The sequence below is a fragment of the Silurus meridionalis genome, chromosome 2, assembly GCF_014805685.1.
Source record: "Silurus meridionalis isolate SWU-2019-XX chromosome 2, ASM1480568v1, whole genome shotgun sequence".
Taxonomy (NCBI): Eukaryota; Metazoa; Chordata; class Actinopteri; order Siluriformes; family Siluridae; genus Silurus; species Silurus meridionalis.
The window spans coordinates 21,942,149-21,956,131 of NC_060885.1; the positions used below are offsets into that span (position 1 = coordinate 21,942,149).

Here is a 13,983-nt window from a genome sequence, read left to right on the forward strand (position 1 = left end):
AAAAGTGTTGAATGTGTTGCTCCAAATGTGTTGCTGTTTCAGTAGGGATAAGTAGATCCAAAAGTATTAATATTTTATAAAACTCGTGTTGTGTAAACAGGATCAATTCTCACATTATATTTACAAGTGATTTTTACTTTGTGAATATAAAATATTTCATGTATTGTAAACAAGTCACAGCTGCACTGCATTCTCTACCTTCTGAGAACCTTTATACTTTATAGAACCTAATAAATTATTATTATTTCCCTATATTTTTTTACAAATTCTTATAAAGGGAAAGGAAAGTAGTTTGTCTAAATTGTAATGTTGTATATGTTCTAAATTCATATGTTTTCATGTAAAAAAATGAGAGAGAGAGAGAGAGAGCCAGTCTGAGTCAATTTAATATTATTAATAAAAAAAAATTTGTATCGGTATCGATAAATCCGGTATTGAAGGGATTGGTATCGGATCGAAACGAAAAAATAGTATCACCCGTTCTCAAGATGTGCTGGTTTGGATGAGAGAAGACTTTTACTCTGACAGGGATCCTGAACAGGGTGAAGGTTTTCGCCATGTTTCCTCACTAATAGCGGAAGAGGAGGACGTGCTTTTCACTCAGAGAAGGTTAGTACAAGCACATAACATTACGTTTCATTCATATATATATATATATATATATATATATATATATATATATATATATATATATATAGCGATGCATGTATTGAACCATGTGTATTAAATGCATTGCATACCACTTTTCCTTGTGGTGTGTTTGAGGTCTGTTTGTCCTCCAGAGTATCTTCAAACGGTGTAAAATTAGATCTTTATTGAGATCTCCGATTTCATGATATTTCAAAACCTAGAAAAGTGTTTTATACGTAATAACAGTGTGACGTCATCACGGGAATCAGAAACAATCACTACACACATGAGCAGTATGAGATCACAGTTTTAACTTAGAGCAAACAGAATTTCATCTTTTTCCAGCTCTTTGGTGTTTAAGGGCCAATTTCTCATTACAAAACTCACACTTTATTTCTCTCTCTTTACACACATTCATTCTCTCTCTCTCTCTCTCTCTCTCTCTCTCTCTCTCTCGGTACTTGCTGAGAGTTTGTGAGCGTGAACGCCGTTTGGGAAAATGACTTTCATTTTATTTTATCATAATTTTAACTCTTTCTCGATTTTCTTTAATATAAAAGATTACCAGAAAACGAGTTAAATTAGCGGAAACTTTTTTACGGAGTTTGTTTTGTGGCGGTTGCGTCCCTCTCTCGCTCCATCACGGCGTTGTGCATAAGTCTACCCCCTTCGCGTGCACGCAGATAGTACCGTCGGTTTCCTGTAGATGGCACTAGAAACACGAAAAGTTTGGTCAAACGCTTCCCTGATCCTCACACCAAACGTTTAATTTGACGAAAACGTATACAGCGCCCTGTAGATGGCAGTATAAACTCGGTAATCATTTGCTGGTGGATTTAACGTCAAATTAAACTATCAACATGATTAAATTAGGTTGTTTTATATACAGTTCACAGTAAGTAGAAACATTGTAAATGTAATCAGTCAACAGACAAATCTCTAACTGTCAATTTTTTTATGTTTTTATTTGTGTGTTGTCTTAGTTTGCAAATCATGAAATATGATTTTGTAATTGGGTTAAATGAATAATTATTTGATTAATAATTGGATATGGATGGCTTGAAAGTTTGCTAATAGATTTTCGAATAGTCTAGAACAGGGGGCCCAATACATTGATCGCAATCTACCGGCAGATGGCATGGCATTAAAATAAAATAAATATTGATTCATGCATTTTTATAGTAGGTAGATCATTTTGACTCTGTCATTTTATAAGTAGCTTGCATGCTAAAAAAAAGTGTGTGCACCCCTGCTCTAAAAGGTTTACCAATGTAATAAGCCAAAAAAATCCATAATCTAGCTACAATGCAGCGCTATATACAAATGTAACGCTAATACAACCGCGCTTTTTTTTTTTTACAATGTTATTTTTTCAATATTATTTTTTACAATTATTTTCTACAATTTAATCTTAATAGGTTCTGCTGCCATCTCAAAAGAGGGCTTTGTTCCTAGATCCTCTGGGAGAAAGCTCTGCAGAACTAAAACAATGCCATGATGTAACAAGGTATTTGAAGTTGTTTATCACAAAAATGTGCTTCAATGTGCAAAATTTATCTCTACATTAAAATGTGTTGTTCCACTATCGCAATAGACAATTTTAATTTTTGTAAAGACTTTTATGCAACAAATAGGATACACTTTTCCAAGGTGGTCCTGCGATTCACTGCCTCACCCAAAACAACAAGATGGCACATCCTGTGGGGTCTTAGCTTTGAAAGTAAGTCATTTAAAATAGCAAATTTATGTAATTGCCCTGAAATGTCAGTGCCCTAAAGTATGATCTCGGGGAAAACACAATTAAGTTGCTAATGATTGTGTTTTATTTTACTTTATAATAAAACTGCGTCTTTTATTATTTTCCTTTTTTAGTTTGCTGAATTTGTACTTCGAGACGAGCCAATTGTTTTCCTCAGAACACCAGAAGGAGTGGAAGAATTAAGAAAATCAAAAGTTGTCACTCTTTTCCAAAACAGCGGTACGTGTAATGTACTGTATCAGTCATAATATTACTATTTTTAATGTTTAGAAAAGAAGACTCCAATAGCTCTTTCTTTTACACGTCCTCCATGCATTGACTGCAAACTGCAACAAGTTCTTTCTTTACATTAAAATCTTTACATTCATCTGCCATCTTCTAAGCTTATCTTCGTCGCATTTTTAGGCAGCTGGTCAAGGCGCGGTTGAATTTTTCATATCATAGTTTGAAAGCAAACCGAACAATTCCAAATTCAACAATTCCCATTTAATGCTTCCTCGCGTTCTCTGTGACCACGCAACAGAATTCCAGTTCAGGGAAGTGCCTGCAGGATTTACAGAAAACTGCATCACTGGCTGTGCTGTATTCCAAACAACTGAAATTTCTCATACCATCACGAAGAAAAACATCGTATTTTTCCTAATATTGTAATAACTAGAAATCGTTGCAATTTTGGCTGCAATGGTGGCTCGTCCAGGTCTGACAGGTCCGGTGGTGAAGTTGATGCTTTTCTTTTACTAGCAGATGCTCCGTTTTAAATTGATGGCGGCCTAGGCTGTTTAGCAGGAGATTGAGGTGGTCCGGATTCATTGCTAGAGCTGGTTTCTTGCTGCAGTACAATTAGTATATCCAATTTAGACTTTTTAAAGTATTGACTAATTGATATCGGCATCACCATTAGAAATACAACTCAAATGCATGATAACTACTATTACGTCTTTACGCCGTGAAGCACAGTGGGCAGGAGTATCTGAAATTGACGAATCATATTTAACTTTTATTATTAATAAGCGTATTTGGCAAGTTGCTTTTAATGATTGTTTATATATAAATATATAAAGTTACACTGTGTGCACAATTATTAGGCAAGTGATTATTTTGACCATATAATAATTTTATCCATAATTTCCCAATTCCAAGCTGTATAAACTTGAATGCTTATTCGATTTAATGCATATCAGGTGATGTGTATTTGTGTAACGAAGGAGGGTGTGGCTCAAGGAGATCAACACCCTATATCAAGGTGTGCATAATTATTAGGCAGATTCTTCTCCTCAGGAAAAATGGGCCAAAAAAGAGATTTAACTGACTCTAAAAAGAAAAGATTGTAAAACGTCTTTCACTGGGATGCAGCACTCTTGAAATATCTAAGATATTGGGGCGTGATCACAGATTCAAACGTTTTGTAGCAAATAGTCAACAGGGTCACAAGAAACATGTTGAGAAAAAAAAAAAAGACACAAATTAACCGCCAAAGATTTGAGAAGAATCAAACACAAAGTTACCAGGAACCCATTATCTTCCAGTGCTGCCATATTCCACAACTGCAACCTATGAAGTATTCTGTTCTCAGAGACATGGCCATGGTAAGAAAGGCTGAAACCCGACCACCTCTGAACAGGACACAAGTTAAAACGTCAGGGGGGCCAAGAAATATCTGAAGACAGATTTTTCAAAGGTTTTGTGGACTGATGAGATGAGAGTGACTGTTGACGGGACCAGATGATGGGCTTGTGGTTGGATCAGTAACGGACACAAAGCTCCACTTCGACTCGGACGCCAGCAAGGTGGAGGTGGGGTACTGGTATGGGCAGGTATTATTAAAGATAAGCTAGTTGGACCTTTTCGGGTTGAAAATAGACTCAAAATCAACTCTCAGACCTACTGCCAATTTTTTAGAAGACACTTTCTTTGAGCAGTGGTACAGGAAAAAGTCTGCATCTTTCAAGAAGACTTAGATTTTTATGTAAGACAACACTCCATCACATGCATCAAAGTATTCCACTGCATGGCTTGCCAGTAAAGGCCTTAAAGATGAAAAACTAATGACATGGCCCCCTTCTTCACCTGACTTTAACCCTAATGAGAACTTTTGGGCCCTTTTTAAGCAGGAAATTTACTGTTAAGATAAACAGTACGCCTCTCTGAACAGCGTCTTGGGGCGCTCTGGTTGCGGCTGCACAAAAATTTGATTCTGACCAGATCAAGAAACTGAATGACTCCGTGAATGGAAGGCTTGTGACTGTTATAAAAAAGAAGGGTGGCTATATTGGTCACTTAGGTTTTCTTTTTAAAATTTCAGAAATGTTTATTTGTAATTTTTGAGTTTGTTTATTAGTCCCACTTTAACAGGTGAAAATAAACAAGTGAGATAGGAAAATCTTTGTTTTTTATTTAGTTGCATTATAATTCCATGTACTAATAGTTGCATAATAATGGTGTACATGTAGATATTCCCTTAAGAAAGCCAAAACATTACTTTTACTTTCTAAATGTTCAGGTTTGAGGGTTTGTTAACATTTTGGATTGACCAAGAGCACTGTAGTTATACAATAACAAAATTAATCCTCAAAAATACAACTTGCCTAATAATTGTGCACACACTGTAGAATGGGATTAGACAGTTATTGTTGTTATTATTGATAATTAAATTATAATTTGGAAAATCACTCATTTTCCACCCTTAGCTTCACCACTATTCTAAATTTGCAAACTATTTCAGAGAAGCCTCAAATTTCCTCAAAGGCATATGAGAAGCTGTTTGTGAAGTTGGACACTAAGGAAGGAGAAAAGGATTTGTACCAATTGGCCAGACAGGGGGACCAAGCTGGGAAGGAGCTACAAGGTGCTACAAGTTTGAGAGTGTGTTGAGAAGATGGAGGGAGTATTTTGAGCTGCTGATGAACGAGGAAGATGAAAGAGAGAGAGAAGGTTGGATGGTGTAAAGATGGTGAAGCAGGAAGTGGATAGAATTAGTAAGGAGGAAGTGAGAGGAGCAATTAAGAGGATGAAGAGTGGAATGTCGGTTGGACCAGATGACATACTGGTAGAAGCATGGAGATGTTTAGGAGAGTGGCAGTGGAGTTTTTAACAAGATTTTTTTTACAGGATTTTGGAAGGTGAGAGGATGCCTGAGGAATGGAGAAGGAGTGTGCTGGTAGTGATCTTTAAGAATGGGGGTGATGTGCAGACCTGCAGTAACTACAGGGGAATTAAGTTTATCAGTCACAACATGAAGTTATGGGAAAGAGTAGTGGAAGGCAGGCTGAGAGAAGAGGTGACCATCTGTGAGCAACAGTATGGTTTCATGCCGAAGAAGAGCACCACAGATGCCTTATTTGCTTTGGGAATGTTGATGGAGAAGTTAAGAGAAGGTCAGAGTGAGTTGCAGTGTGTGTTTGTGGATTTAGAGAAAGTGTACGACAGGGTGCTGAGAGAGGAGTTGTGGTACTGTATGAGGAAGTCTGGTGTGTCAGAGAAGAAGATGAGGGTGGTGCAGGACATGGTGGAGGTTAAACTGCACGTGTGATGTTGTATGGTTTAGAGACGGTGGCACTAAGTAAAAGACAGGAGGTGGAGCTGGAGGTAGCAGAGCTGAAGATGTTGAGGTTTTCGTTGGGAGTGATGTGGATAGACAGGATTAGAAACAAGTTTATTAGAGGGACAGCCCATGTAGGACATTTTGGAAACAAGGTGAGGGAGACGAGATTGAAATAATTTGGACATGTGCAGTGAAGGGACATGGGGTATATCAGTAGGAGAATGCTGAGGATGGAGCTACCAGGAAGGAGGAAAAGAGGAAGGACAAGGAGGAGGTTTATGGTTGTGGTAAGGGAAGGCATGCAGGTAGTTGGGTTGAAAGAGGCAGATGTAGAGGACAGGGGGGTTTGGAGAAGGATGATCCGCTGTGGCAGCCGAAAGAGGAAAAACAGAGACCTTATATATGATATCTCAAAAAGTGACGTTTTAATAGGGGAAATAAAATAAACTTGAAACTGTATTGTTAGAGCAAGTAAAAAATGCTTTAATTAGATCAAATGTTTGCTGTATTAAAGACATAGATGTGCCAAGCACATTCTTCTTTAGCATGGAAAGAATGATGCTTCACCTCCGTCCAGGAATAGATATATTACCGGCAGAATTTTAACAATACTTTTGGGAAACTGTTGGGAAGGACTACTATGAAATAATATTCGATTGCATGAGGAACAAGACACTGCCAAATCAGCTGTAGACGGGCAGTTCTTTCCCTTCTGCCTGAAAAAAGTGATCTGGGATTCTTAAAAACACTGGAGGCCAGTTTCGCTACGCTGTGTGGACTACAAGATTTTATCAAAATGCTTAGCAAATAGGCTTAAAAGTTACGTGGGCACATTGATTCAGAAGGCCCAAACTTTCTGTATACCAGAAAGGTCAATTATGGACAATCTGTTTTTAATTTGAGATGTTATTGACATTGGTCTTGTTAGGTTCCCTGGTGGTCCAGTGCTTAGGATGCCGCTCTCACCGCTGCGACCCGGGTTCGATCCCTGGTCAGGGAACCAACCCCAGCCACTTTCAGTCCCGGTCCCAAGTCCAGATAAATGGGGAGGATTGCGTTAGGAAGGGCATCTAACGTAAAAACATGCCAAATCAAACGTGCGGAGGATCCGCTGTGGCGACCCCTAACGGAAGAAGATGAAAGAAAGTTTTTATTGACATTGGTCTTGTTAAAGAACTTAACTTGGGTATCCTTCCAATAGATCAAGAAAAAGCATTTGACAAGGTGGATCATAATGATCTCTTCAAGGTGTTGTTAAGCTGTATAATAATATTTCAGGTCAGTTTTCCTATACGGGCAGCTCTATAGCTTGGCTATAGAACCTTAATTGTTTAAGCTTAGAAGGGAGCTTAATGGATCCGCTGTGTTTCAATTCCAGGTACTGGTGAGAACTTAAAAGTGTATTTGTCGGCATCGCAGATGATATAACAGTTTATATTTCTGAGCAAAATAACGTTGCGACTTTAAATGTATTTATACAGTATGAAAGAGCCTCCACGGCGAGGTCAACTTTGCCACAGATTTTGGGACTCACAGCTAAAAATGCCCTACCTAACTTTAAATGTTAACAGTTCCTGATAAAAGTGGACTACATAAACAATTCAAATATCTTTAAAAAGAAGACACTTTCAGCTTTACTGTCCATTATTCAAAGTTGATATTGCTCAAAGTGATTATTTTTTTTCCCTGAATTGAATTTTTTATTTCTTCATATATAAATACATTAGTCCTGGAAAAGTACTGGGTTGAAAGCCACATGTCTCATGAGTTTATATTTTACATTTCGTGAAGATTTTCATAAAAAAATGAGATTCTTCTAAACATTTATGTGACTGTCTGATCCTTTTCTCCCTCCCCCCTGTTTGAGAGCCACCTGCTAAACTCAGGTGGCCATTCATGCTCTATTCATACAGTCTGCATAGAAATAAATGGCTGACCATTAAAGGCTTTTGTTATACATGTTTGGGGCTATTGATATTGAGTTGGCATTCAAATTGATGACTAGGTAGCCAGACAAGCTATTGTTTTACAGTCATGGCCATTGATATTGATGTCCGCTATTCCAAGCCCAACAATACACACAGACACATACACAATTACTTTTCAAGAATTTCTCTTTTAAAAACAAACGAGCAATAAAACCTATAAAATCGTATACATCTGTAAAGGGAAATATATTGTAACTTACAGATGTAAAATAGCATCTCCATGCAGATCTCCAAGTCTTTGTTGTTATAAGAATATTTTCCACATCGCTGCTTTGTGCAAATCTCCGATAAAACAACTTTTTTGGCTGTCCATTTTTGTTCTTTGTTTTCTTTTTTTGTAAACAAAGTACAGTTAGCACGACCACTTCCGGGTTTGTGTGCAGGTGTAATTGTTTGTAATACTCAACCAAGTGGTGAATAAAATACTTCCATATATCGTTAGACTACTGCACTCATTGGCTACATTTCCCATCAATCATTTTTTTTCCATAATGCTACTGGCTGGAAATAAAAGGTTTGAAATCATAGCAGGTGCATAATAAACGTCACCTGGACACCTGCCTATGGATTGTAGACTCAAGCCCGAGATTCCGACTCTCTTACTGCATTTATTTATTTATTTTTTTAGTGCGTGGTCTCATTTGTTTTGTGACAGTATATGCCATGTTTGTTTTTTTTTACCAGCAAGATGTCGTTTTTTATGCAAAAGTTACACTGATACACACATTCAGCAAATACATTTGTAATAAGTTTCCCGTTGAAAAACAGTGATCCGAAATCGCTGCTTGAGGCTTAGACCTTTTAGAATGGTGTATAGTTAGTCATGGTTACTCTTTTTCCTTTTTATGTAATCTATTGCTAAACAATAACACATGAGAACAATGGGATATCGGCGCGCGTCGCTGACGACTAAGGGGTTTTAAATAAACTGCTAGACTCCTGGTTCCAGGGATTTGAAGAAGAGTTTTCAGATGAAGTGCTCATTGGGGGACTTAAAGATGGATATTCGAATAGACGGAAAGTGTGTTTGCTAAATTACTTGATAGGAGCAGCAAAGTTGACGGAAACAGGTTCTGCAGCTGGTTTCCACAAATTTCTCAGATGTTTAAAGGTGTAGTGGCCGGAAGGTTAAAGATTGAGGTTTTTATATTACAAACTTAAAAATAGTTTTCTGAAATGTCTTTGGGTGCGCGTGTGTGGGTGTGCGCGCGCATGTGTGGAACAGCCGAAGAAGTGGGCGGAGTCTATCAGCCCAATGACTTGTCATTTAAAACACTCTAATACACACATACTTTTTTCTTTCTCTCTTTAATCTTTTTCATTGTCTCTCACACACACACACACACACACACACACACACTCTCACACGCTTAATCCCTGTCTCTCTTGTTTGAGATTGAATAAAACAAATCTTTGAGGATCAGCAGTACAAGATTTGTAAGTAAAGTTACTATTTTGAAAATCATTAAGTTTTGTGATTTTATTTGACATCAAACAAAAAAGATATTTCAGTTTGTCCAATAGTGTATAGAACATTATAAAACTTTGATCATTTTGTGGTGGTATATTAAGGTTTTTTTCTGTATTTAGTCACTTTTCTGAAATAGACATTCCTACTTCAGTAAATGTGAATTCTTTTCTATTCTTTCATGCAGCTCTGGATAAACGGAAAGAAACATAGATGCAGGTTTAACCTGTTGTTGTATTCACTATTAGGACATGAACACTCAGTTTTGCTTGCCAGAGTAATTTCCTTTGTTTACACATCACATTAAATGCATGTAGTACCTGGACTTTCCTGTGAACTTTATAGCATTGTTGTTTTTTTTTTTTTTCCTGCACAGAGAATTTAAATGTCATTCCGTGTATTTGCTTAACACTGTAAGTCTACATGAAATCTTTAAATTTTTGCTGAAGACCGAAGGTCAAACTAGACACCATTTATGATGTTGATATTTTACATCCCTATTGGGACCACTGTATCCTTGCTTTTTACGTGACTTACAGGATTTTTTGTTTGTGGTGCATACATTCATGCTGTCAGCTTTTAGCCTCATGTATATGGTTTCCATTTTAAAGCTCACCTGTTCAGCCCTGGGGCTACTTCCTCGAATGTTCAGTTGTAATCAGTGACACCGTGTGGTATTTTTTTTTTGAAGGTCATGGCAGAATTGCAGATCCGTCGCTACAAGGATGATGACAAGGAAGACGTGAAGGAGATCTTTATGCTTGGAATGAGTGAACATGTGCCATCCTCATGCATGTATGTGCTGAAACAGCCGCCCACCCAGATGCTGCTAGCGTGTGTGTTTTGCGCACTGCTGGCTAGCTCTAAGTCCATCCTGCTGCCCGTCCTGGCTGTTACGCTGCTTCTGGCTGCAGGACGCCAACTAATCATCTACATGTTCTCCAGGTACATCCAAGTTTGCCTGCAAAAAGACCTTGACTACATCCAGGAAACGTATGTAGATGCTGTTAACTCGTGCTTCTGGGTGGCTGAGTACCAGGGTCGCGTGGTGGGCACAGTGGCATGCCTTCCTGCCGAGCAGAATAAGGTCTGCCTGGAGCTTAAGCGCATGTCGGTGATGCGTTCTTACCGTGGGAGGGGCATCGCCAAAGCACTGTGCCGCACCGTGGCCGACTTCGCTCAGCAGCGGGGCATTCCAGCTGTGATCCTCTATACCTCTGTTGTACAGACAGATGCTCATAAGCTATATGAAAATGTGGGCTATAAGAAGGTCAGAGAGTTTGTTGCCCCAGAGTTCATGGCCAAGATCACTAACTTCACTTTATTCGAGTACAGGCTTGACCTGCAGCAACCAGGAAACTGATGGAACACGCTCCATTAAATTATTTTGTTTATGCATTTCAATTGCTTCTCTCTCACATATATAATTATTTTGATGATCAATTAATCGGACGACCCCCCCCCCCCTTTTTTTTCCTTCAATTAATCGGATTAAAAAAAATACTTTTTTTATTAAATTTTTGCTTATTATAATGATATAAAACCATAATTCAGGGTATTGTATGTATAAAAGTGTACTTAAAGATACTACAAAAGCCACATGTTGAGATTAACTATCTTTAATTTAGACATTTGAAAACTTACGGTAGCTGCAGGAGCGCATGCGGAATTTTCCTTTGAACAATTTCACTCATGCTGAGTTGTTTGTTTCTGTAAAAAATAAATAAATAAATAAAAACAGCATTTGAGTATGCAAGGTGGAGCAATTTGTGTAAATCAACATTTGTATTTTGCAGATGGTAAGTTGACAACCATGTTTAAAAAATCTATATGAAATATGATACACACGGCTTTGACAATTTTGGTTTTTTTTAATTACATTTTGTTTATTTGTGCAGGTAGAAGCATCTAGAATATATAATAATTTTTTACTTTGGTATAATGATTAAATATATGCATAATATATATGCAAATGCATAATATATGCATAAAGAAAATATACAAACATCAGGAAAGCATTTGAACGTAGTAAAGCCGCAGTAAATCACGTTTGAAAACAGATGTTACTGTTGTATTAGAAAAATAAATATGGCTTGGTGTACAAATGCATCATCTTTCGCTGAAAACCACAACAGTGATTAAAAATGTGATCGTTTACTGCTGCTGTCATTTGCTGCTTTTAGATTTAGTGTTTGTTCCACTGTTGCGAGCGAACTGATGACGCAACCTGATGTTCTCGGGTCACGGCAGAACAGATCCAGTGCGACTGTTCCGAAGTTACAAACAATTTATACAATAGCACTTCATTACACAATACCAATTTTACATGATGAGGATTCTACAGTTTCTGCTCACCGTGTTGATGTTTCACCTTCATCTGTGACACCAGTGTGTTTTCTTTTCGTGCGCTCGTGCATCACTCTGGTACTTTCATGCCACACGTGCTCCGTTTTGCATTACTACCAGGTAAATGTTTCTTTTTTCCGTTCATTATAAAATGCTCCCATGATAGTGTATCATATAGTCTTATAGCCTTTCGGGTGATATTGTCCATATTTTATCCATTTAATGTATGTCAATTAGAAATAAATTATACAGATTTCTGTCATTAACATCAATTTCATTCTTTGCACTGGCCCGAAGCATACCGCATTTGGGTTGGATGCATAATTTAACTTTAATTGAAAAATCTTCGTGTCTGTTATTGCAGTTGAAATGCCCTAGGTGGAGCTGTTGTAGGGAAGGAAATAATCATGTGACAAGCTGATCATGATCATATGGCAAGCTCATGTTTCAGAATAAAGTGTAAGGGTAAGTTTTAATTTTCAGTGTTTATTGTCTCTCAGTTCTAGTTATAAATATTCCAAATAAAGCTTTAAACAGATCACTTAGATATTAATGTTGCTTTGTTTTTCACCTGAGTATGCAACAGTACTTATTCTAGTATTTCATATTTATGGTGGTTGTTGTTTTTAGTAGTGTTTGTAAAGTACAGTACTACTCTTACAATGCTGTGGCCCACTAGGAATATTTCGGCGCTTCACTGCTCCCGCATTTTTTGTTAATTTAATTTTTTTATTATTTATTTATTCTTAATTTTTTTTCTTTAATTTTTGTATTTTTCTTACTTCTTCCGACCAATTTTCGGCGCGTAACTTGTCCCGCAGTTTTTGTCCCAGCACCACGGGTGGGACCTCCAAAACGTGCGGCCTGTTTGTGTGAGGTGTGTGATTACTTTTATAAGCATTCGCCCAGCGCGTTTCCGCTCACGTGACGAAAACGCGTTTTTTTTTTCCCCCATAGAAAATGAATGGGGCATTACTTTCGATCGTCATATCTCGGCCCTTAAACGTCCAACATGCACATATCGCATATCCACTCGTAGGAGGTCCAGAGCGGGTCGCAACTACATGGTCCTGGATTTCCTGATCCGCTCGGAATGCCGGGAATTCCGCCTCAAACCGGCCCCATAGAAAATGAAGGGGGAAAACGGTCAAAAAATCCCCTGCTCGGCCGGTGTCCGCCCGACACGCAGTTACGACATATCCACTCGTACACCCCCCGTTCGTCGAATTACCCCGGCCACGACGAGCAGGGGGGCAAATGATCTCTCCCATAGGAATAAATGGGAAAACACATAGGATTCCCTTACATTGACACACATACAGTAAATGAGCCAGGGCAAAGCACAAAAACCCCAGGCATGCCATACATCAATCTAACCAGCCCGGTGGGTGCAATTGCATTATGGGAGATGCTAGAACCCCATAATCAAGGGGGGGCAATAAGCGGGGGAGTAAAAAATGTAGGAAGGAGACGTGTGACATATCGACGGACTCAGCCCAGCATAGAGAGTTGCGTTATGGGTTATATAGTGATCTCACGTGACGTCACATCAAGCCACGCCCACACCATTAGCTCGAATGGGGCACAAAACAAACATGCTCGGACACGGGCCGCGTTTCGTCACCTCGAAATAAAAGCCACAAACCAAGCGTGTTAGGCATCGACACGCTCGTCTCTCCCAGTACAAAAACAACGATCGGCACTAGGAACAACACGGCCGGGGTGTGGAGTTTCGCACCGGCAAGCACTACTCACATTTACTCAGGAAATGTCCCGTTCTAGTTTTCATTAACTTTGTTATGCAAGAACTGGTATGTCTTTTGTTCCTGTTTCTGTGTCTCAGATGTGGTACCAGATCCGTGAATATGAAGACAAGGACTACTCTTCTGTGAGGGAATTATACTCCACAAACTTTCGAGAACATAAAGGGGCTGTGTGTATCTTGACCCTGAAACAGCTCTGGGTGCAAAGTTTACTGCTTGGACTCTTCATCTTCTTCTTCTTCATGTTCGGCTCTCTTCTGGCCTCTATACTGTGCCTCAGTGGCGTTCTGCTGGCTGGCAGGTTTGCTGTTTTGTGTATTTTTGAACAAGGAGTACAACTCGGCCTCAATGAAGACCTGCGGGACATTGGAGCATCCTACATGCAGCCAGGGCAGGTCAGCTGTTTTTGGGTAGCTGAGACTAAGGGCTGCTTAGTGGGAACTGTGGCAATATTACCCTGTGTGACCGAGCCTGGAGCATGGGAGTTA

At 38.7% G+C, this 13,983-nt stretch overlaps 2 protein-coding genes across 8 annotated transcripts in view; both read left to right on the plus strand.

The window, feature by feature from the left end:
- The first annotated feature begins 507 nt into the window (after positions 1–507).
- On the plus strand, positions 508–11,142 carry nat8 (N-acetyltransferase 8). Of its 6 annotated transcripts, none has more exons than XM_046836648.1 (5): positions 521–609; positions 2,049–2,137; positions 2,246–2,350; positions 2,503–2,608; positions 10,078–11,142. In XM_046836648.1, exon 5 carries the CDS (start codon positions 10,081–10,083, stop codon positions 10,747–10,749), a length of 669 nt encoding a protein of 222 aa, XP_046692604.1. In that variant the 5' UTR covers positions 521–609; positions 2,049–2,137; positions 2,246–2,350; positions 2,503–2,608; positions 10,078–10,080; the 3' UTR covers positions 10,750–11,142. The 6 variants fall into 6 exon arrangements, with proteins under 6 accessions (XP_046692620.1, XP_046692634.1, XP_046692604.1 ...); XM_046836655.1 differs by having other exon boundaries at positions 2,265–2,350; XM_046836670.1 differs by having other exon boundaries at positions 2,281–2,350.
- Positions 11,143–11,495: 353 nt separating this feature from the next.
- The window catches only part of LOC124401823 (probable N-acetyltransferase CML5), a 2,805-nt gene continuing 317 nt past the window's right edge, over positions 11,496–13,983 (plus strand). The window contains exons 1-2 of one of the 2 annotated variants that reach the window (XM_046874330.1): positions 11,496–12,191; positions 13,576–13,983. The exon at positions 13,576–13,983 is cut by the window's right edge and continues 317 nt beyond it. In XM_046874330.1, coding sequence (XP_046730286.1) covers positions 13,576–13,983 — 408 coding nt within the window. In that variant the 5' untranslated portion in view covers positions 11,496–12,191. Of the gene's footprint in view, positions 12,198–13,575 lie in introns of both variants that reach the window. The other variant, XM_046874320.1, reaches the window with a different exon arrangement.